We start from the raw sequence: 24,167 nt of genomic DNA on the forward strand, positions 1-24,167 counted from the left end.
TATGCCAATCTATCTGAGACTGAGACTGACAAATCGATGGATTACATGTTAAATTATTTTCCAAGTTTATTATTATTTATTATTTTCCTGACTCCGTGTGACAATTTGTATTGGTTTAACTGAGTAGGTTTCATACGAATCATTATACTGACTTACTAAGTAAACATAAAACAAATTTATTGCAAAATAAGCTTAAGAGTTCCTAAATCAGTCGAGTTATTAGTTCTTAATTATTCCTGTAACGTGTCACACAAAGTACGAAGTAAAATAAACTGGTTTTAAAATGTTCTAGAAATTTGTAAATAAAAAAATAACAAATATAAAAGCAATAAAATAAAGCAATATAAAAAATAAAAGCAATATAAAAGCAATAAAACCTGATCAACCTGCATATAAAACATTAAGTTGGTGCTCAATACGGCTCTGACTCTCAATCTAAAGTATAAATAATATTTTCAAAGACACAAAATACGTATCAAAAAAAGTACGAAGAATGTTGAACTGTCGATATCACAGCCCGTAAGAGATCCGTTTGTTGCCCACCGTTTTAATATTCCCGACGGAGCCCTGCAAAGCCTTAACAAATTACGACCTAGAACGGAGGGAGCCACTTTGGCACCCCGAATTGGCACAAGGCCGCGGTAGGCGGGAGAAAAAAATCGCGTCCCGCGCATTGCATCTCGCGTGCGGCACAATTAATTACGTACGCAGATTATGGCAAATTATCGCGCACACGCAGCACGCGTAGGTCGCTAATCGTACGCCGTCGTCTTGGGCTGGGCCCTTCAGCAACCTCGCGAGAAGAGATGTAATCGCGCGAGGCAATTCAATTACTCAACTCGACATGAATCGACATCATCTTCCCGGCCGTGAAGAGTTTCTGTCGTGGCAAGCGCTCAAGCCGAACGCGAAATAAATTCTGTTGGCGCGCGTCGTCCCGCGGCTGCTGCGGAATCGTTCATCACTGACAGTTGATGTCCACGGAGGATAAAAAACGGAGGACATTTGCCTACCTTGAAACGAGTCCTTCGATCGAGAAAGCGCCCGGTGGGTTGCTCATAAACTCTGAAAAAACGAATTCAAAACAAAACTTGAAGTTAGTTAATTTTGAAATGGTCCTAGGCGCAGGCAACATTCTAAATTCTAATCAGCATCCGGATCCCGGATCGGTTCGTCTGGCTAACAAAGAGCTAAAAACTAAAACCCCGCACGCTCCGTGGCGCTCCGGGTCTAATTCGAAAACCCGCATTGTTCCCGTCCCGTCTCGTCCTGCCCAGCCACAATGGGCCCGCCGTGGGGGGCCAGAGTAAATTCAATTAAATTTTTCACCATCTTCCATTTTCACCATCACCAGTTTCACCCACAACTGCTCCGGCGTCGGTATTTTATCCCCCGCCAGAGTCGGGCAGGAGTTTGAAGAGAAAATCCCGCTTAATCGTTTGAATAAACACAGCCGCACCAACCGGCACACACAGCAACAGGACGACGAGGTCCTTTTGGGGCCAAATAATCCTCTATCCTTCCATCATTCGAAATGTCGATGCTCACACTGCGGCGCCGTTTGGTTGCCGTTTCGCACTCTCTCTCTCTCTCTCGCTCGTTCTCTCTTTCGCACTCAAGCTCTCCGAGAGTCCTTCTCAGAAGTTTGCCGAAAAGCTGGTATGGGAGTGGATTGAGGCGGGTGGCATTCTAAAAATTCATCCTTCCGAAGATCGGATGAAAAATCGGTTTCGCTGTTCGTTTGCAGATCGAACCGGCGAGTCCTTGCGAGTCCTCCGAAACCACCCGGCGGACCTCGCCAGCCCTTTTAGCCCCTGCTAGGCTCCCGGAGGGTATTTTGTCCTTTTTGTCGGGGTGGACCACCCGCCGGCACTGGTCTTCCTAATCTTCTTAAGGAGCCTGGTCGATGCTGGTCATCGGTTTGCGGGGTAGCTGGGTTTCGCTCTTTCGCAAGGCTTTAAAATGCTCCGAAAAACCAATCCAACCCAAACTACAACAACACCGACAAAGAACAGGAAAGTAAAACAATCACAAAACGAAAATCGGGCAGCCATCGGGAAATTAGGGATTACTTTCGTTAAAAAGCCCCTCCCCGCTACTCGCAGCTTCGCACCCGACCACCGACTACGGGGAGTGAAGGTCAAAGAAACCAATTTTAATTGGGTCATTTCCTAATGGCGTCAGGGGGCCCCCACTTTTCGGGCGGACGAAACGGAACGGTGATTGATTGCAGTTGACTGTAAAACTTTAACGAGCCTCGTTAGAATCCGGTTCCGCTTCACGATTCTGCGGTAGTTACTTCCTCTCGCTCGCTCGATCGGTGAAAGTGAAATTTATTTCCACCACCAAAAGGACATCGCTCCACGCCGGTCCCCGGTGAGCAATCGGATCGGAGCCGCGAGGTTTGGATTATCTGGAAGAAATTATTTTTCGAAAACCCGGAAACAAGGTTCACAAGTTCACCGGAACGTGGAATACTTCGTTGGAAGTAAGTTTACAATCAATGATTGAAGTGTTGAGAACGTGTTTCGATTCTTACTAGTATTGTGCATAATTTTAATCAATCAAAATTCCGTTAGAAACATACATTAAGTTTTTACGTTTTTTTTTTACGTGAAGTCTTGTAAATATTAAAAAGGGTACAAACTTTGAAGTCTCGTAAATAATATATCTCCCTTATGAGGGATGATTTATTCGCTTGAAATATTGTAGCCATACGCATATTTAGAACAAACGAAATTCCATTGTGCTCAGACAATATTGCCAAACAGTGTGGTTTTATCGTGCGGCCTTTTCTTCAGCCTCCAGTTATTATTGTTGGCCAGATTGTTTAGATTAATTAAGCAAATTCTGTTACTCCTAGGTTGCTCAAGGGTTGAGTCTTACCAACAGCTCGTCCGTCGAGAGGATCGCTTCCCGGAATAAGTCAGGATTCAAAGGATGCCGATGATAAAATACCATGCTGTTTTTTATAACTGACTCACTTAGATTCACAAACATTTTGAAAACAAATCCAAAATTTGCATGCATAATACAGACTATGTCAGATGGCACGCATACAACAAACTTTTATTCTACGAGCTTCATTATCATAATGCTTGATTATTTGGCGACTGTCGTTGTCGAATATTTTGACAATATCCTTGGTGTGTTAACCGATAAAGTCTATATTTGTAATCACTTGATATTCTTGTTCGAAAAGTGTATGAAAATTCCAAGTTTTTGGCATTTTATAAAAGCTGAGAAACAGAAAAATGGCTTGTGAATTCTTCATTCTTCATTCTTCTCATTGCTAATTCCAAATCTGAAAAATTCCGTGAAAATTCGAATATTTCAAGCTTTATTAACAAAAATCAAGCAAGCTTGCCAATAGCTCTAAAGGAGATTGAATACAAATTTCATTCAATCCTCACAGTTTTGCTCCTTGAATTTAATAAATACGGCCGGTTCGTTCTTCTAAGATGAAAAAGAACCTTAAATCAACATTTTAAGAGAGCAATTCCAAAAGAGTATGTATGTATACCAATTATCAATTAAAATACACTTCTTCAAAACTTCTAACAAGTATTTTTGCTAACAATACTTCCAGTCCTTGATTTATCTTGATGGACAAAAACAACAATGACGCCACTTAATTCTTCGAGGTCATATTTACTCTTATTTTGAATGTTTTTACCAGAACCTTAAAATTAAATTTTAAAGCTGTATGATGAAAAACAAATAATTTTAAACGATGCAATGGTAATATAATAATTGCCAGTGTTGCTCAATATTTATCAACAAACTGCTCTGTCAATTTTTTATATTGGCAACTTACGTACATTATCTTGTAAACAAATACTGAAAAAAACGCAACAAAAGAGATAGAATCAGAGCTACACTGTTTACCCCTAATTTGGGAACTAATTTTATTCCTCTCGACCTTTTCCAAATCCTATTTTCTGCGGGCCTCTCCAGCACTCCAGCCGAAGGCGTAAGCGTTGCGTAAGCCCGTAACATATTTTCGCTGCGCGCGCCTTATTGCATCCAAATTTCGCCAGTGGGATGAAGATTCCCTTTCGAAGCCCCCGGCCGGCCACTCGGCTTCTTTACCGATGCGAGATGCAAAGCGTGCGTTGACAGAGGCCCGTGTTTGGAATGATAATGTTGGCCGTAACGAAGGAACGTTGTTTTTCTGCCTGCCCTTCGATTAGACAATCGTCATCGGTTTCGATTCTGCACTCCGCGAGGCTCTCGGCGTTACACAAACGCCCGACATTCGAAGGCCGGTCGGCGGAAACGCATTGGCGTGCAGCCGGGAATACCAAACAGGGCCCGTCCTCTCGCCTGCAGGAGCCGTGCTCCGTGCTGTGGCATGTGGCAGGGTTTCGGGTTTCACCTTGCCCCAGTGACAAAACGTGCCCACGGAATGATGTCATTCGCGGGCTTGTCATTGCGGGCTGCTTTGAAGCCACCGAGTAGCAGAAGTAGTAGTAGCAGCCTTTTACCCGTTCGTGTTGTGCAGGGTAAAAATTTATGCTAAAATTAGGATGATTAATTCTCGGTTGCGAGGTACACGCAAGCGCCGCCAGTCTGTGTAAAACTGTGTCACTCGGATCGGCTCGGGCTCGGGAGTTGCCAGTTGCCGAACAAAAGGTTCAAGTAAAGTACTCTGTGCTTTTGGCAGGAACTAGTTTCTTACTCTCCCAGCAAACCGGTACAGTTTGCGGCAGTTGTGACAAATTGCGGTTCGTTTCGCTTAAAGCCATTCGTAGAAGGCTCATTTTTGTGCCGCTTAAACACAACTTGCAAAGAACAGTCTACTCAGTGTGTCACGATGGTGCATTGTTGACCACATTTCTGCTGTTCGAAATGAGTTTCATTCTATGTGTTGACAATTGTTTCAGTTTATGATTTGCTTTTCTGTTTTATTCGAGCCGATTTTATTTTTCTATTCTTCACTCATAGTTTGTATAACATTGCGAATCCTTGAACCTTTCTCATTTAATTGGGTTTCTGATTGGTTTTCTTTAGCAGAAGCATTCTATCCGTTTGTTTTATGATTTTTTGAATTTATTTTCTTCATGATCGTGTGATTTACTTTTTCTATGGTATACTAATATTTGATCGTATTTATTTTGGCTTTCATTTATCTTATTCAAGTTTCAGTATTTTTATGTTCATTGTTCATGTTTTTATTCTTGTTTTCACTTACTTTTTCTTTTTTTAACTTCTGATAATTTTATAACTGGTAGTCAAATAAATAGGATAAAGTAGAAAACTAAAAGCAAGAGAATGTATTAATTAAATAAAACCAAAAACAGGTAAGTGGAAATAAATTCCCACTTATCTCTTTCGGTTTTGTCATTAAATGGCTGCCAGCAACATTGAGCAGCGAACGACTTTTGATTACAAAATCAAACCAACACTCTAATAAATAGATTGGAGAAACAAGCAAACGAAACAGACCACAAGAAACCGAAAATCCTTCTTTAGAAAAAATGCACCAACAAAGCTCATCCTCATCAAAAGTCTTCAAACGGGAACTCCGAAAGAAAACCCCGGCCCAAAAAGGGCAAAACAGAAACAAAAAAACGTGACAACAGCGTAAGCGTAAGACACACCGCTTAATGAACAAAGCACACTGCCAGCGCCAGCGCATTGAAACCGCCTCGAAGACGGCCCGAAGACTTTATTAAGACGCTGCCGGAGACGGTGGCGTTCGCCGAGTCTTTACTTTCTTCGCCGGCCGGGCAAGGGGTTAGCATCGTAGCCGTCGTGGGTAGGGCCGGTGGCCGGCGGACGATACACGCGTTCCCTTTGATGGATAACGTAATAAATCTCAGTCCGTGCCGGGGGAGATCCCCCGGCCGCCGGTTTCGAGCCGCGCGTCTTCCGCCCCAGCAGTAACGCCAGGCAAAGGGCAGACGATACGAACCGTCTCGGCTTATCGCCGAGCTGCCCGTCGCGGCTCTGACTGCCGACTACTCCGGGCCAACCCAAGCGACCCGTCTAAACTCTTCTCCGGTCGAGCCTCGGAGTCCTTTGGCCTCCTTCGGCCGTACCTTGCTGTACCATCGGTCGGTTGGCATTATTTGTACTATTATATTGCCTTTTATGTAAATATGTTTGCCTGACTTCGTCACGTTTCCCGCCGGGTTATTACCCAGCCGCCGCCGTCGACTTGACTCTGGCCGGCCTTCTCCGGGTCGCCGGAGTCACAGCATCGCCATGCTTTGTTGCTACGATGCTGCGGTTATGTTGCGAGCGAAGCGTAGCGTGAAGATGCCCCACTCGGGAGACAACTTTTACGCTCACATATTGGCGACGATGATGAACTGGGCAAGAAAAACATTACTTTCCCCGGACCCCACCTCGCGCACCTTGCCACGCACGTCATCCGGCGCTAGTTTGCGTCGAATCAGCTGGATCCACCGGGCACCGCACCGGAGATCTTCCCCGTGGGACTTTCCGTCTCTACGGTCGCTCCCATGCAACTAATAACATTCCACCGCTCCACGTGGCCCCCGACACACCGCACCGGGTCACCCGACGCAGACGACGCAGAGTGCGGTTGGCTGGCAAACACACCTGCCCTGCGACAAGGAGCTGGCAGGTTGACACCGGAGTTCGGGGTTTGATTACGAAGGCACACCCACACACCGAAGCAGGGAGCTAAGGAGGCAAAACATAATCAACATTGGACTGTACCGCTACACGGTTGCGGTAGATTTATCGCCCCGACGCCAGACGCCGCCGCGCTAAGACGGGATGTCTCGGAAGGCAACCGGGAATCTTAATCAACGGAAAGCGAAGCGATTTTTCTCCGCTGATAACACGCTTCGCTGTTAACCGGGCAGGTTGCATGACAACAACAATCATAATGTCCCCGACGGCGGCGCTGTTCGGCTTCGGCGTTGCGACTTGGCGTTGCGAATGCAATTTTGTACCGCAACATCTTCTTCGTCCAACAATTTGCCGTGTTGCTGAAATTCAATCCGGATTTGTGATTTGTGTTAGTCGCGCGTCAGTGACACTATCCCTATGGGGGTTCAGCTTTCAGGAAGGATTATTAACCCACTTTCGATTGGATTTTTTATTGGCATTATTGGACATTTTGTTACAGAAACTGGGCATAACTAGATGGCTGAGTACGAAGCTATGACCGAAACCAATCTATTATCTATTTAACAACATACGTTATAGGGCGACTTGAAAGTGGGAAATAATTTTAAAATGATTCATTTATTCAATGCCCTTCACCTCAATGCTGTCAACGTGAATTAAGCTGCATGTCAACTGCCTAATCATTAGTTATTTTTCCAGACAAGCAATAAATTGGCTACTACTTGTTATTCGATTTCGAAATTTGATTCGAAATTTTCTACAACTATTACCTAGTGCCTTAAATCGAACAAAGGATGTCAATGGATAAGGTATTGGACAATAAATTGCTTTAAAGTTACTGGGCTGTTCAAGCGTCACCAGCTCGAGTTCGAACCTACGTTCCGAACGGATGGCGCTGCTACCAGCGCATTTTTTTTGCTATGTTGATACACTCTTCAAATTAACGTACGTGAAGTTTTATTTCAATCGATAACTTAATTCTTTATTTACAAGCCATTTAGTATCGCCGTGTCATAGTATTTTTTACAACGTAAAACATCAAGTATCGTGCAGAGATTTCATTTATTTTTGAATCGTTTAGAAGCAAACAAAAATTATGAACGATTGTTTCCAGTGTATAAGGACTCGTCACCTTCAATTAGTGGATTAAAAAAGGTGTTTCTGAGTTTAAACGTGGTCGTAAGAGGCTTTAAGGCGATCGAAGTCAAAAATAAACACAACATCCGAAATCGTAGAAAAAATACAGGATATCACATTGAAAAATCGTCGAATCACTGAAATAGATTTAGTGCAAGACTGAATAATAAAGTTTACTGAATAATAAAGAGTATTTCCAAGCATAAAATTGTGATTTCTTATCGAGGCTACGAACTTATTGAATAGCTCAGTATGCGGATTTATTTATTTGTTTAGAATTTTAGATATAATTTATGCACGCTCTACCAGAAAAACAACAACAGCCTGTTTCATAAAAAAGCAATTAATGATCAATAAATAAACAGAGAGGAGAATTCGGTACACGTGGCTGAAACTTCTATGCACTTGATTGATCAGACTAAGCCGACCTAATGTCGTCGAAAGCCAGTAAATACAGTTCAATTTAATTACTTACTGACGCACGTGATTCTCAATGTTTTTCAAATTGCAAATGGATCCGAAAATAACAATAAGAGATCGTTGAAAGTTGCACAAAAATAAAAAAAATATGATATTCAAATGTGATTCAAACCGAACCAAGTGTATCTTCCGGTGGCGATGTCGATGTTTTTTAAGCGATGTTTTATAAAAATGCCAGCCTATGTTTTTGCAATTTTAACCACAAATTGAAGAACTAACCTCTAACAGAATGTTTAATACGGGTAGCTGAATCCAACGCAAAAACGGCTGGATAACGTTGGAAGAAAACTCCATAGAGGACTCTCCGCAGGACTTTCTTGAAAGAAACCACTCCGTTCCCGGGGCATCGACCACTGCCGCACCCGATTCAAGTCAGCGCCCGTGCGTTAATCAGCTCAAATAACCATTTTAAGTCGGCCCGCCTGGGAGCTAGGTTCAATTCTCTACCGACCACCAGCTGAGCAGAGCAGCGGAGCTCCCCGAGCCACCCTCCCACCGAAAGGCACTGACCGGAAGGCGAAACGCCGGAACCGGGCGTAATCGTAATAACATATGTTTATGACGCCACCGAAACGCGATTGGCGCGCGATGGTAATCGTCGTCGGCACTCGGCTCCCGACAGGAAACAGGAAACCCCGGTGGAGCACACTCGCCACCCCCGGAACAACCGGAACCCAAGCCAGCTCTACCTTGGTCCCGGGGGTGGCAAGGACTTGGTGTGTGATTCGAATTTGTGGATTCAAAAAACGGAGGCGCCACAAACAGGGCGTCCGCTGTGACTCGACTTCCGGCGGTACAGACAGAGATTTGCCGGCCACCAGACCGGTTCTCGTGGTGGTGAAAATTTGGTGAAAATTGGAAAACGACCCCCACACAAACGGCGGAATGGAGCGAATCGGGGCAACAAATGTGTTCCCGTGGTGGTGTGCTTGGTTCTTTTCTTCTTCTCCTTTTATTCTGGCCGGAAACGGAGAAAAGGTACAAGGTCCTGCGGTCTGGGTGAGCTTTCCCTTTTTTTTGTGTGCGCGCAAAAATGCCACAAAATATTATTTACGCCCGAATGAAAATTCTATTTGCAGTATTTTATCTATTTTAATGCCGCGCCGCGAGTCCTCCAAGCAGCTGGTGGAGCCTTGCGTAAGGATGCGTTCGGCTTCGGCCGCCTCTTTGGAGGGCTGAAACTGCTTCTGCTTCTGAAACTGTGAGGTGAGTTCCGATTTGCTCGCGTCCCGTCGCCCGTGTTTTGTAAAGTTTGATTCGGGCAACAAACTTACGTCCCTTAAATTGGTCCATCAATTCATCCGTTCGGCATCCATCCATAGCAAGGCGAAAGCCACCTGATGTGTGTCCCCACTTCCTGGCCACTGCTGGCTCTATTGTCTCAACTTCAAGTGAGTCACTTTGGTGCCCCCATCCTACGCTGGACCTAATCTGTAGCTGCCCGCGTCCGCGGCACGAGGGAAAACTCACCATCTCGGGTGGGTGGAAATTAATGTGCCATCGTGTGATTTATGCGAAAAACTCATTCAATTTATGCCCTAACGGGCCCTCGTTCCGGGAAAGTTTCGCAATAAAAAGAAAAAAAGGGAGGCGCACCACATTAACAAAAGTCATTCGGCGGGCGCGCTTAATGCGCGTAAATCCGAGGGCTACCCATCCCATGGGGTGAAGTTTGTCCCTCTGCATCCTCAGAGGTCCCCTAACGACAACAGGACACCGACGCAGCAATCGAGCAATCGATCAGAACTCAACGGCCCCGATCTTTATCTTCGCCTTCCGGTCCGGTCCGGCTCATAGAAAACTCCCCGGGGGAAAGCGTGAAAAGTAGAGGAAAAATAAAAAAGGGCAAGAAATCACATCGCAGGTCCGAGAAGATGAATCTCTCGGCTGACGATTTCTGAAACGGTGCGTCCGTTCGTCCGAGCGATCAAGAAACAAACATTAACAACAGTCGTCGGAAACGGCCTCCGGTTCGGTGCCGCGGGTTTTCCACCCATTCCGCTTTCCTTCTTTTATTGCCCGCACACCCGCACATGGTCCCGGGCCCACCGAAACTTATTGCACAAATCGATTCGAACGGTGGCGGGCATTAAGGGCATTAAAAATCAAATCGTACAACTTGCGCGAGCTTTTAATGGCAGGGCCCCCCAGCAGGGCGGCCTTACTTTTATGTGTGGATTATTTTTTTCTATTTGCCTAGACGAGAGGTGCCGGGGGCCAGTTACCCGCCCACCGCTACATAAATTACCGGTGAAATTTATTAATTCCGAACGAACCCGCGACGACCGGGTAATTCGTCTTAATGTAATGAAGAAAGTTATCGAAGGTACTGGGAAATTAATGGCGAAACAGGGCACAGGCTTAGGTTGATTTGATTCGTTTCAGAGGACATAAATACGCAGCACAGGTCAGAATGGTAAATTACACTATATCTACATCGAATTAGAAGAATCAGAGAGGTAGTTGATTGAAAGCATAGCGTATGGCAATTGATTTAATTACATAGACAATGGAAATACAACATGCTAACTGTTGATGTCACGAAAATCAATAGGCAAACTGGCAGACAAAAGACAAACGGTTCTTCTCAGCATGTCAGTTTACTATAGATGCCGGATTACAGGTTGAAACAACTAGCACCAACAAAAGCTGCTGCCTTCCATAGAGTTTCACAGGACACCCATATAACGGAACGTTGTAAAGATGGTTGGTTGCTGTCTGTGCTATGATCTCACTTGACCGGGCGTACATGTAAAACATCAACTATGTCAATCGAAGATCTTACCTTCTTGTAGTCCCCGAGGTACTATTGCCAAACAAGAACGATGTCAAACCATTCTATCCTTTATTTGCAAGTGTTAACGATGAGTTAGACTTACGAAAAGACGTTTTCAGTAGGTGCAGCAATTGAAATTGAATTGAATTGCTGGTGTAGCAACTACTATTGAATAATGAATGAAACAGTGACTATGGAGGCATGAAAGTAAAACCACCACGATACTTACTAAGTGACATATTAAAGTTACTACGTGACGAGTAGGTGCGGTACGTACGCCAAAAAGCTAACAACGGATCATTAAATATGCTGAGCAAATCCAGAAATATCCTCTAGAAACGGCAATTCTAGTCATCTTGCGTTATGAGGCCTCAATGCGATCAATCCAACGCTGATACTGTGGATGCCACCAACAAACTCAAGTCTCGGGTCGACTTGGAAACAATAAATGGATTTCTCATGGAGAGTCTACGAAACCCCAGGGCGACTTATAGTCAGAAGTTATTACATGAATAAATGCTGAATGCAGCATAAATACCTAGCAAATATATTTCGGTCTAAGGTTTTCCAAATCGAGCTGTGCTTTAAGATCTTACCTAGAATTAAAGACCTGCTGACCGAGTACTTTAAAAACACGCACTGCATTGAAGCGCTTTGTTGTAGCTAACGCTCATCACTACTCTGAATATCCCTGAACACGACGAGGAACCACTTGCATATGTCTGTCCGTTATTACTAAACTAGGCCAGGTCAGTTTCTCAGCGAAGAAAGGAGAACAAAACTCTTCGACTCAGTTTTCCGTTGTCTTTTGTTACGTTGCCGAGCGTTACTGCCGTTGCGTTACTGCTTTCAACTTATGAAAATGTACAGAAACGAACAACATACGCAAACATTAGCAGATGGGCCGCGCAGTCGAGACAGTACGTTAAAAGAAGAGCAGGGCGACCTGTTCAAATTTGATCCATTTTCTTTTTAACAACTATATCCAGCATTCCCTAGTCCCGGCCAAGCCGCCATTCAACAAGTAGTTGGGACTTTAAGGACATTCCGGCGGACTCGGTGCCCTAACATCCGAGCCATGAAATAGGGGCCAAAGGACGCGACAGACGGTCACTGCGAACCCAGACCCGTCGAATTATCCACTTCTCGTAAAAATAAACCGTCCGTCAGCCCTGACCGAACGATGACCTACCGGCCATTACGACAAAGCGCTGCTAGACCAAGAGTTTCACCATCCTGGATCCTTTCCTGGATACCGTGTTCCCCGGGCAACCACGAGGACCGGTAGACCTCGACCGTGTGTCCATAAATATGGTTGCACTTTATCGTCGGCACATGAACGCATACTTGCGCACGAGGGTGGCCGGAACCCGGGCCAGAGTCGGGTACCGGGCCGTTCTGGCTGTACTTATTTCACGCTCCAGATACGACGGACTTTTGTCTTCCGGTGGTTCAGCGTCGTCGGGAGCCCCCGGAAAAGGATAAGACATCATCGCGCACACACACAGCTAGGACACCGTTATTGGTCATCATCCTTCATGGCACTGGCGACACTCTGAGGAGTCGTCCTCATGCCAGAGGAATGATAATTCCACCCAACTCCCGGGGACCCGGGAGTCCTTTCAGTGTGCCGGCGTTGCAGAAAACATGATTTGCTTTTATTTCCCGACCAATGGGCCTTCCGACCGGCCCGGCCGCTCTGGTAGTCCTTAATGACGGCTGTTGAGCCAGCGCCGCCCAGCGTCAGCATTTTGATGGCCCCGACATCCGACTTCAGTGATTTCGTCGTCACTAACGAGGAAACCTTGTTCACGACGACGACCCCGGTGCCACTTCTTCCTGCGCTAATAATGGCTACCATTGCTCTCCGAGGAGGCTCCGGCCAGTCCTTCGCTGCCCAGCCGACCGAGCCCGCCCGTCGCAAATCTCACGCTGTAATGAACTGGAATTATTGCGTCGAAGCGGATCGTGTCAAGGATCATCATCACCGGCCCAGTGACAGGGGCCCGCACAGACGGAAATGGTTGGACGAATGGACATCAACAACAACTCCCTCCTGGCCTGGCCTGGCCATCGACATCACGGCAGCCCATCGAATGCTGTCTGCCGGAGCGTAGTCGCATCACTTGAGCATGAGATGCAAAAATTAGCCACGGTATTCATCGAGTTACCGACCGACATCCGGCACCGGCCCCGGGCCCGTCCTCTGCCGTTGCTACCAACTGTCGCTTCCAACCGAAAATCCAACCCGAAAATAAACCATTGCCCCGAGCGAGAGAGCGAGTCGAGTGGATGTTGTCATGTTTGGCACCGACTCTAAACAAATCATCGCAAGCCCCGGAGGGCTCATTGGCCCGGTTCGGCTGCCAGTTTTGATGGCTTTCGTTCGAGAAAAGTTATTCACTTTTAAAGGTTTTCTTGTTTTTGGAGTTCTTAAGAATCGTAAAACGATGGAAGCAAGATCGGCTAAATAAATGTACAAAACCAAGCAACATTACGAAACTGTCAATACTTCTCATCTTTTCCATTCAATTTTTAGTTGAAGCGAATTGAAAAACGGAAATCAAACAATTTAAATTTGCAAGCTCTATAATCAATAACAACTCTCTGTAAAAAAAAATCGAACAAGAAAAAGGTATCAACAAAACATTATGAAAGTAAAGAAGAATACCAAAATTACCGTAAATAAAAAAAAAATAATAAGCAAACAAGAAAAATGTATCAAAAAAAATAAAAATAAAGAAGAACGCTAAAGATAATCACATTGTCATTTTAGAGAAGAGATATTGTGTTACAATGCTTAATAAATTGTAAAACTAAGGCAAATGAGATGCAAAGATTAAAATATAAAACGTTAAATGTTTGGATAATTGAAGCACATTTTGTTTTGCGAATAACTTCATTAATTCTTCAACGATTTATCACTATTGACGCGTGTTAACATTTAAAACCACGTTCCACCCTTATTTCAGGTAGCGCCCGTGATCTCCGCGTGAACTATGGCCATAAAATCCCTGCAAAACATCGCGAGCCGGCCAACACACCCACAGCTTTCAACGGTATGCTATGCTCTCAATCAATCACTCCACAAGCACCGGGAGCACCGGGACCGGTGCGGCGACTTCCGGAACCGGGCCAACATTCCGTGGGAAAAACTAATGCCAACCAACGACAGCGCGCCATGGAGGCTCCTGTTTACGATTGGAATAAAGCTCTCATTAAACAGCGTCATTCATTGTAAATCACGACACGGCCACCACGGCGCTGCAGGTACCGAGCATTGCGCTCTCTCTCTCCCTTTCGACTTATGCTGCTGCGGGCGATTATGTTGTCGTGCTGCTGCCTCGATGCCACTCGATGTTATTTGTTGTTTGGTTAAGCTGCATTTCCGTGGGCCTCGGCGTTTGCATACCGCATAAACATCACGAGTCACAGAGGCCGCAGACAACAATTTAGCAAATTACACCGCGCACCGTAGTGCGCCCCCTTTTCTCTCTCTCTCTCTGCCTGTTGGGAGGCTTGGGTGGTTGGGACAGATTTGCTGGTTACGCACGATTTATGTTGCAAATCGCACGCCGGGCACACCGTTGGAATTAGAGCGCTCGCTAGAACCCCGGTCAGCGCCAGAGAGCAGGAGCACGGGAGAACATCGTTCGCTGATGAGGGTTTCGTTAGTGCTTCGCGGGGACCCCTTTTTCGGAGGCGCATTGCAAAGCTGACCCCAAAAAACATGATCGCGGCGCATACCATCACCATCATCGGGTAAGCATAAAAAGCCGAAGCATTCTACCTCCGATCCGAATTTTGTGGCTAAATTCTTTCGACGAATAGCATTAGCGGCAACATGTGAGTTTCCTCGTATTGTAATGCACTTCAGCGCACCGCCATGTCCGCCATGTCGCCATCGTGACAGGGATTGCGAAAGCTTCACTCATTCAACGAGAGCGAGTGAAAGAGTCCACTCAGAGGCCAGCCACGGAAGATCGGCTTACATTTCGACACTCGGCCACACTCGGTGAGTCGGTGTCAATCGCGTTCCCGGTGTCCTTTTGCGTGACAGGCGAACTTTGCTTCCGCGAAAATTGGTCACTCGCCGCCGGGCCAGGCGGTTTTATCAAAGGCGCTCTCGCGAAAGCTGCGTAGCCTCGAGCCCCGCAACACACTTCGCGCAATTATTATTGTTGTCGCGCAGTGGGTTCGAATAAGTTGTCGCAGTTGACCAATGGGCCGCGTTGGACACTCGAGACGTGCGGACAAGAAAACGTGACACACTGACGACTGTTTCCTCTGCGTCTGAATCGGACCGTTCGAACGGCACCGTAGCGGTTGAAATAGATCAGCACGTCTGATAGGTTACAATGTGTGTGGCTAGGCCGTCGGTTGGATTTCAGTTTAAATCTTAAAGGACCTATTTAGAAGCATAGTATCGTACTAAGTTTTCAGTTTTCCTTCCTTAATTTGAGATTAATTTACTTGTTATAAGATGCATTATTAAATACAATGCTTGGTTTTGCATTTTGTATTTTATGTCCTACTTTCTGAAATGAGATGTACGAAGCCTGTTCAAAAAGTATCGGTAATTTTGAACTTCCGCGGGTTATGTATCGTCGATTTTCGATTTTTTGTAGCGATATGTTGCTATGCTACTCATGTCGATTTGGAATGATTAGTCAATTTTAGTGACAGTTGCTTTGCTTGTACGTGTTTTGGGTCTTCTTCGATTTTTGTCAATTAAAAAAAAATACTCTTAATCGTCATCTTGACTTCAACATGTCCCTTGATCAGTGTCGTGATGCTTTTGCTTTCGTGTCGTCTTAGTATCTGTTTTATCGATGTTACTGTTGTGTACTGTCCTTTAAATATCGGTTGCCAGCTTCTGCGTTTCGACAGTTGTGATTAGTTTTAGTTCTAAGTTATCTTTCAAGTTGTTTGTTGTCAATTAAGCTAAGTTGGCCGTTGACTGTTTTGTAATAATAAAGAAATAAATTAAAATGGATGGCGCATCGCATCGGTATCAAATTTTGTGTAAAAAACGCAATTAAGAGCGCATTCGAAATATTTACTATAGCTTACAGTGAAGCAATTATTACCCAAAGCAGCGTTCTCGTTGGTTCAAAATATTCTCTGAGAAAATTTGAACGACGAAGAGCCAAATTCCCACATTCCTTCAAGGCACATTTGGACGTAGGTGATGTTTTAGCTTAACGTTTTGCTGGCAAACACAAAGGTCCTATAACTTTCTGAACAGCACTTGTATGTAACAAATATTTTAAATATAAGTTAGTCTTTTAGTATATGTGCATTAAATTGGTGTACAGCAAAGGAAGCTCAACACCCATACGTTCTTTAAATGAACTTTTCAGCCATTTCTAGTCGGCAAACATCACATCCTTGCATTAATTTTTAGCAATAGTAGCTACAATTTTAATTTGTCAATATTTTCATTATACTCACTAATCAATTAATAAGTTGGTTAATCTATTGAAAAAATGCGATGAGCTTAGAATTAGGAAGCTTAAAAGGACGCAAAATGCAACGAACGGTCTAACTGGAATCATATTGAAAATCAACAAGATCTTTTTCAATTGACACACTTATAAATTTACAATTATACTTGTTAATATGTATTAATCATAAAGAAATAAAGATTTAGGGGGCAATACAAATCACCAATCTGAACATGCTGTCCGATAATACTCAGAAAAGAATCTATACTAAGAATCAGACAGCCTTGCGGCATAAAATTCCACTCTTTTAATTCGAAAATCGCTTACCGCCCAATCAACTGTGCTTAAAGTGCACTCACCTCTGATTACTCTATCTATTATGCTGCCTGTAGCAATAGAGCCGCACAACTTTGCTCGCTTAGAACAAAGTATTTAATTAATTGCAACCAACGCACCAGACTCAGAGCACAAATCGGTTCCCGATAATTATAATTCCTTCAACATAGTCAATATTTAAGCTTTGCGATGCGAATTAGATTATTTCAGACCGGAGCGGCCGTGGAGTGCGCTGCGTGTGCTGCAAATAAAATGTGCTCCAACACTTGTGCGCCCCCCGGTTATTTAAATATTGACGCGTTGGCCGCGCCACGCATGGCGTGTTATTTTCCGTATTAGAATGTTCCACAAAAAGCATAATAAAAAGAGCAAGGGAGCACGAGAAACAAATTCGCAAAAATGGTGTCGATGATGAAATGTCGAGTGCAGAGCGCGCAGGAATCTTACCAAATGCCAAACGCCAACCAATATTGGCGGACCATTTGAACATCCCGCTTTGCAGCAAACCCACATCCCGGCGCTCCGGCGCCCGGTGGTAGAAAAATAATTAAAATGTTCCCCTCGCCTCCCGAGCGTCCCCGGAACGAGGCCGAAAATTGCGCAAATTGTTTAAATTAATTCGCCCGCGATCGATGCAATCGATGCTGCGTTCTGCTTCCTGCCGCGATAGGAAGCTGCCGGCGGCACTTAACCGGCACTTGCCGCATCCGCTTCGATTTGTGTTGAATTCGTCGCCCCGTCGTCGCTCCCGGAAGTGACCGGCGGCGGCCGGATTGCCAGCGTGCCCGTCGCGTCGCAGCCGGCGGATTGCAGATTGCGGATTTTAACGCCCGGCCCCGGCACGCCAGATGCGCCCGTTTTGTGCGTTTGATGGGCCGCGCAATTTAATGGCCAGCATGCGCCCGGTGGCGGTGGTCGGATGATGATGACGGAAACCGAAACTATGCTGGTCGAGGCTGCGCTATAAATACCTCGTGCCGCAATCGGGGAGTGTATTTTTCACAAATGAGTGACGAAGCGGCAGATCTACGGTTTTTCGTGGGGCACAGCAATCGGGAATGCATATTTGAGAGACCGTTTGATTCACTTACATAAAAAAAATTTCAATTTATTTGGGGAAGCCTAAATTTGTGGAGAAAATAAATCGAAAACAGTTGCATAGGTTCAGGAATCACAAAGTTAGACAATTTTGTGTCTAATGAATTGATTAAAAGCATGTTTTGTGTGTTCTGTTTTCCGTTTCATTTGCCGTTTCTCTTTCTGATTGTCTTCCCGTTTTATTCTGTTTCACTTGCATCCTTATCCATTCATTCCCTTATCCTCTCATCCTATTTCCTTTTACTTATTTTACATACGATTTTCCTTGTTTATTAATTTTCTTTTTCACTATAGCTTCATTTTATTTTTTTTAAAAATATCTTTAATTAATTTTCATATTTTTCAAAAATTGTCTTGATGTCTATTAATTAATACCTTTATTTGACTCGAGTTGATTTCGTCAGTCAGATTACGAACTTTGTTGCTCACCTGTAACGATACCAAAAAAAGGAACAAATGTAAACAATGTAAAAAGAAAAACATGTCAAATACAACAAACAATTGAGCCCGAAGTGAGTAGGTTGCGTACCGAAAATCAACATACCGGTGGCCACTGTGCCGCTTTCTTGCGATTTCCTGCTATCCGAAATTTGTTTGAACAACATTTTACCGAGCCCACGCCATGTGCCACCGCGACCAAAGCGACAGATGCCAATCCCAGCTGCCAAGGACCTGCTGCCTGGCGGCCATACTTTCTTCAGCAAAACTTTCATTTTCGAGCAACATTTTTCGCCCTCCGGGCATGGCCGGACGACAGACTTTTTTTTTGCTTCTTACTTCTTTGCGTACTTCGGCTGTATTCCGTTACCTACGCTCGTGACTAATGAACTTCCGGAATGGTGATCGATGCGTCAACCGGCGTTTGATGGCAAAACAAAAGCCGTCACTAGCTAGCCCGCCGCGGGAAAGATTCCTTGCTGGTATCCTGCCGTCCTAACTGCAGCCCTTCTGCCCACGTAAATGATGAACCAATTACGGCTCGATACACTACATTAGCGTCAATTTGGGAGCTCTCAATTAGTGTCGGATTGGTGTCTGCCCAAACGACACGGTGAGAGAGACACGGCGAATTAGATTGTGTTACGCAGCGGTCGGAGCCGCAGCGTAGCGACGTTGATAAGCCTTCGGAGAGCCCACCGGAGGTGGACCGGATGCCCGGCGACCCCGGGCAATGGCATCCGCTCGAACTCGATTGACAGCCGCCACAGTGCCCACGTAGAGATGCCTGCCCTGCCCGAAAGGTTCTATTATGTATTTTATGCTACGTCATGGTTTTAATGATGTTGTCCCTTGTTTCCCGGGCAGAAATTGTGGCGACCAAAAGTATTCTTACTCTCCTTTTTCGACCTCGCGAAACTCGTTAAACGTAGTCCGTTCCGATCTCATTGTGTTTTGCAAATAGCTAAGTCCGCTGGAAATTAAGATCTCACAGTTGACATTGAATGAAAACTTTTGGAAAGTGTTTTTATGTGCAGAAACATAATAAAGCCACGGATCCTGATCCTTAACACTCTACGATGAACCCCTGGACATGTTTCACTGGGGTGAGCAAAACAGGATGTAAACGTCCACCATGGAAACAGATAAAACACAACAATTCCTTAGTAATGCTGGTCCTATTGCGAGCCCAGAATTGGAACTATTTTCAAATTATTTTAGACTTCTATTTTGGTAGTCCCATGCGTACGAACAATCGATATTGTTCGTCTCATTCGCCGCCGCAACGCAGCATAAAAATGGAGAACAAACTCTGCCGGCTCCAAGAACCGGTTTTTTTACAAGGATGTTTAAAAAAAACTACGGCAACGAGTAACGACTCAACTGTTGAAGTTTCGCGAAAGACAATGCTTTCAGGAGGCTACCCGGCTTACGCCGGATCAAATATGGCTGGGCAAATGTTAGGATTACAAATATTGAATCAGAATCTTTCGATTGCTCTCCGAGCCGAAGAGCCGACCCCAGGACAAGGGATGAGTCGCCATATCGGACGGTGAAATCGATTCGCAATGGAAACGATGACGACGGCCATCGATCCGCTCATCGTCGGCATCGTCGTCGCAGTCGTTGTCAGTGGCCTGCGAATCAACTTTGAAACCCATCTCTCGTATGGTCCTCCAAGTGTTTGGCTCTTTTTTTATTAATCCTGCGTTTCTGCAATCATTTTTCGCAGATCGTCCGCCGGTTCCTTGGTCGCTCCTGAAAATCATTTTCCAGCGTTGTCTGGCCAGCCTATTGACGAGTAGTGGAACGGGTAAGTTGATATGAAGCATGACCATCGAACAGATGGCTCTATTGGTTTTTGCAGAAAGCCAGACCACGACCCGCCCGCCATATGTCGGGCGATACGGGACCAATGCGCCAAGCGATTGTATGCTGGTGACGGCAGGACACCATTTAAACTGAGCCAACTCTGTTTTTTTTAGGTTTAGGTGGTTCTAGGCCTTTATCCCGATTCAATCGGAGCCATGCTGTCCATCACTATTTAGTTCAAATGTTCTGTTTACCTTTGTGTATTCTTTCCAATATCGTGTGGCATGGTAACTCAACACAGACAACGAACCTCTATTTAGCTAATCATCCGGTTCCGGCTCACGGGAAACAATAGAAGAACGATGTTGACAAGTTGATAAAAATGAAACGCTTGAGCTTGTTTGTTTAAGAAAAATCTAGCTCCAATTGATCATAATAATCGTTGGGTTATTAAAAATGTTTATGGTCGTGAATTGCTTTTAAAATGTTTGATCAATTTGTTGTAATTTTTTTATGTGGCTGTGGAAAACATTATTTTCTCTCTGTTTTCCATTTGCATTGCATTGCATCTCGTATTTTCAATCAAACAATCATGTATTTATTTTAACGTTATGCTTGCACTCCAAAGTTGATTGAATTGATGTTGATTTCACTTCTCTTCATTCAAAACAAATGTTTTCCGTCTATCAAACATCGCAGTATATTTTTTCTTTTTCAAGTTCTGTTTGCTCCTCGTTCAATTAAAAGTTAAACCAACCCAAGCACCATTAGTTTTACCATTTGTTATTACTATGTCAGTTTTAGTATTCACATAGCGTATTTGACGACTTTCAATGTACTTTTATCATTCTTTGCATATTTGTTCAATTTACTGTTTAGTTATTTCTTTATTATGCGTACCATTCCGTCAATCCCAATTTACATTCTCTAAACGAAAATTTTCGATAATGTTTATTATTTTACACTGCTTCCATCCGAAACCTTAGTTCCACTGCCTCGTCCGTACATGTAATACCTTCGAGTACCTCTTACGGTGCGACCTCTGCAGGGCACAGTACTACTTTGTCCCTCGATGACCTCACCGCATTGAACCTTGCGAAGGGCAACCCCATTTGGGTGAAGCATGCGAAGAAGAAGCACTTCTTTAACGCGACACGTCACGGTGTAGGGGCAAAAGTGTCCCAAGTGCAGCTCAGAGCCCATTAGGAAACATACTTGCATACCATCGGGGGAGAAAAAAAATCATAAATTAACTCATCATTTGCCGGATGACGTAATGACATCGCGCCAGTCACTGTGTGCGCAGCAGTTAAAGAACAAACTGTGTTTTTTTATCTTCCACCACTTCCTACTATCGTTAAGGTGTGGGTAGCGGTGAGGTGAGACCCGAGTTCTTCAAATTGCCTCATCTGCAGTGTGCCCTCCATTGCGGGGTCGACACCCAAGTTCTCCGAGAAGGCATCATAAATCAATCAAACTCCCCGGGGCGAAGCAGAGGGATGTTTGCCAACCGCAGCCAAATCCTTCAGCGCATCGTGAGGCGTTCATTTACTGTCGGTCCCCGTTACCCCGGCCGCTCCATTCCGGGGCCGAATGGAGTTGTCGGTGGCCGCAACACCAGAACGTTCTCGACCTCTAGCCACCCTCGACACCCATAATGGCTGCGTGACGGCTGTCACAGTGGCTGGCGTCGTGTTCGGTCCTGCTTTGAATTACGCGTACGCCTCCTTTAATTCCCTTACCGGGCATCCGGCGTGTGTGCGCGAAGTCCACAAAAAATCCCATCTCACACCCGCACTTTGCCGCGAAACCGCCTCATCATTCGCGCGCCGTCAACGGCTGTCCCGTGGAGTTGTGAATTCCGTGACATAACCTCCAAATTGTGGTCCAGAGCATTTGGGGTACCGCAAATCCTGTCCCCGGCGATAACATCCCGGGTTCTTGAGGAGGTAGGCGTCACCATTCTGCACCAGACTAATCCTTTCTGCCTCTGGCTTGTCGGATGTCAGGGAGTCTTTGGGATGGACGCTAGTGTACAAACCAGGCAGCCAGCCCCACAGACTTTCGGTCATCTCCCGGTCCATTGTCTGTAGCTCGCTGGGCCGGACCCACCGACAACAATGAAATTAAGATTAATGAGTTGCGATAATGAAATCAGCGAATCGGCCAGAAAATGCAGAAGATGGTTGCAGAAGAACACGCCAACACCTTCTGATGAAGGGGGCCCGAAGGCCTCGAAGGGTCACCACGAAGCCACCCATTGGCGCTGTACTCTGATGGCGGGCATAGCTCGTTGCGGAAATTAATTACGGTCCTGAGACTTGACTCTGCGTTGGGCCATCTTCATGGGGTTCTCTATTTTTAGTACATTATTAATTCCTTTTTTTCGGTCGTGTCAGGGCACCCCTTGGGAACTGGCTCGATAGCGGTAGTGTCACACACAACGCACATTGTGACCATCACGGATTTACGCCGACCGAGCACCAGGGGGGCTTGACGTACGATTCTTCGACATCGCGGGTCACACGCTCACGGGAGAGGCATTACCGAGTCTGAGATGGGGACCCAGCTTTATTTTTGGGGTGTCCTCATTGAAGAGACACACAGCACATGATGTCGTTTCTGTTAGTCGTTCGGACATTCTCGCCGTTTGTCAGTCAAATGTGCGGTGTGTCTTAAACTTTCCGAATTTCCGAAATACATTGAAATGAAAAACTCTACTTCATTCAAAGTGCATCGCAAGATATACGTTTCTCCCTTCTCTCTGCTAAATCGTGGATCGAAAAAGTCGAAAGAATTCTGCGTCTTTTGAAGCAAATCAAAGCAAAGTTGCGTTACCGTGTCATCTGGCCCATTCTGATCGTTTTTCGATCAATGCATGATTCAAATTGATCGTTTGCTACCGGTAGCGATCTGTGTTAATGGTTTCACCAGGTTTTAGAACCTTTTAAACACCACACCTTTGTGGTCCCATCAGACACAGAGCATTGTCTTCTTACCCAATCGATCTGGTTTTGTAGTCGAATTAGATGGTTTTCCCGGACTGACCCATGATTTTTTCTTTTTAGGATTATCAAAATGAATCCACTTTCCATCCCCAATCACGATCTTATGGAAAAATGGATTCCTTTTGTACCTGGTGAGCAGAATTTCATTTTTGTGGTTTCGGTTTTCCTGATGTTTTTCGTTCAGTTCATGTGGCAGCCATTTTCCAATCTTCTGGATCATTCCCAGAACCATCAAATATAAGGATATGGCGTATTGCGACACATTTAGTCGATCCATGAGTTGTTGTTGCGTTTGCGTGTCACTTTCACCCAAAAGCTCTTGTATTTTGACGTTCTTGAACAACATTCTGTCAAATAAGTACCGGGAATTTGTGATTTAAAGAAAATGCTTTATTCGATTTTCGATTTTTTGTTGTATAATATTGCTACATATGTCACTCACTTATGTTGAAAATTTCGGCTATTTTTAAAGCTCAGTTAATTTTTTACAGTTTTTTTGCGTGAAAGAGTTTTGTCTCATCGGCGATTTCTGCCTTCTCCTAAATAAATTGACCACGAAGCAGTAATTTGAGTTTCGGAAACAAGAAAAAGCCATAGGGGGCCAGATTTGGTCAATACGGTGGCTTTGGCATCATTAGTTTGTAGTTTTTGGCCGAAAATTCGCACACAAGCAACGATCTTAAGCTTCTTGCACGTGGTCTGTTCAAAAAATTTCACGACATTCATGTTTTCATGTTTGGATTTCGCGTTTGTGGCGGATTGCTTCGCGCAAATTGCGCATAACATGTAGGTAATATTCGTTATTGACCGTTCTATCTATCGGCAACAACTCAGGTGGCACCAAGACCCTGTAATTGAAAAGTAAGAGAAACAGTTCACATTCGACCAAACTTTGCTTTTCGACGTTTACATCTTCCTCGGTCCTCTGAGAAATTTATGAACCACCGATAAGCACTGTTTTTGGTTTTAATAGCTTCACCATTAGCCATAGTCAACATTTTGAATGCGTCCGCTCTCTTAATTTCATTT

General features: G+C 44.8%; 1 protein-coding gene across 1 annotated transcript in view; it reads right to left on the minus strand.

The window, feature by feature from the left end:
- Positions 1-12,860, minus strand: part of LOC131215370 (titin) — a 92,567-nt gene extending 79,707 nt beyond the window's left edge. Inside the window, exon 1 of the mRNA XM_058209758.1 lies at positions 12,686-12,860. Within this exon, the coding sequence (XP_058065741.1) occupies positions 12,686-12,860 (175 nt within the window). The remainder of the gene's footprint in view (positions 1-12,685) is intronic.
- Between the last annotated feature and the right edge of the window lie 11,307 nt (positions 12,861-24,167).

The sequence above is a fragment of the Anopheles bellator genome, chromosome 1, assembly GCF_943735745.2.
Source record: "Anopheles bellator chromosome 1, idAnoBellAS_SP24_06.2, whole genome shotgun sequence".
Taxonomy (NCBI): domain Eukaryota; kingdom Metazoa; phylum Arthropoda; class Insecta; order Diptera; family Culicidae; genus Anopheles; species Anopheles bellator.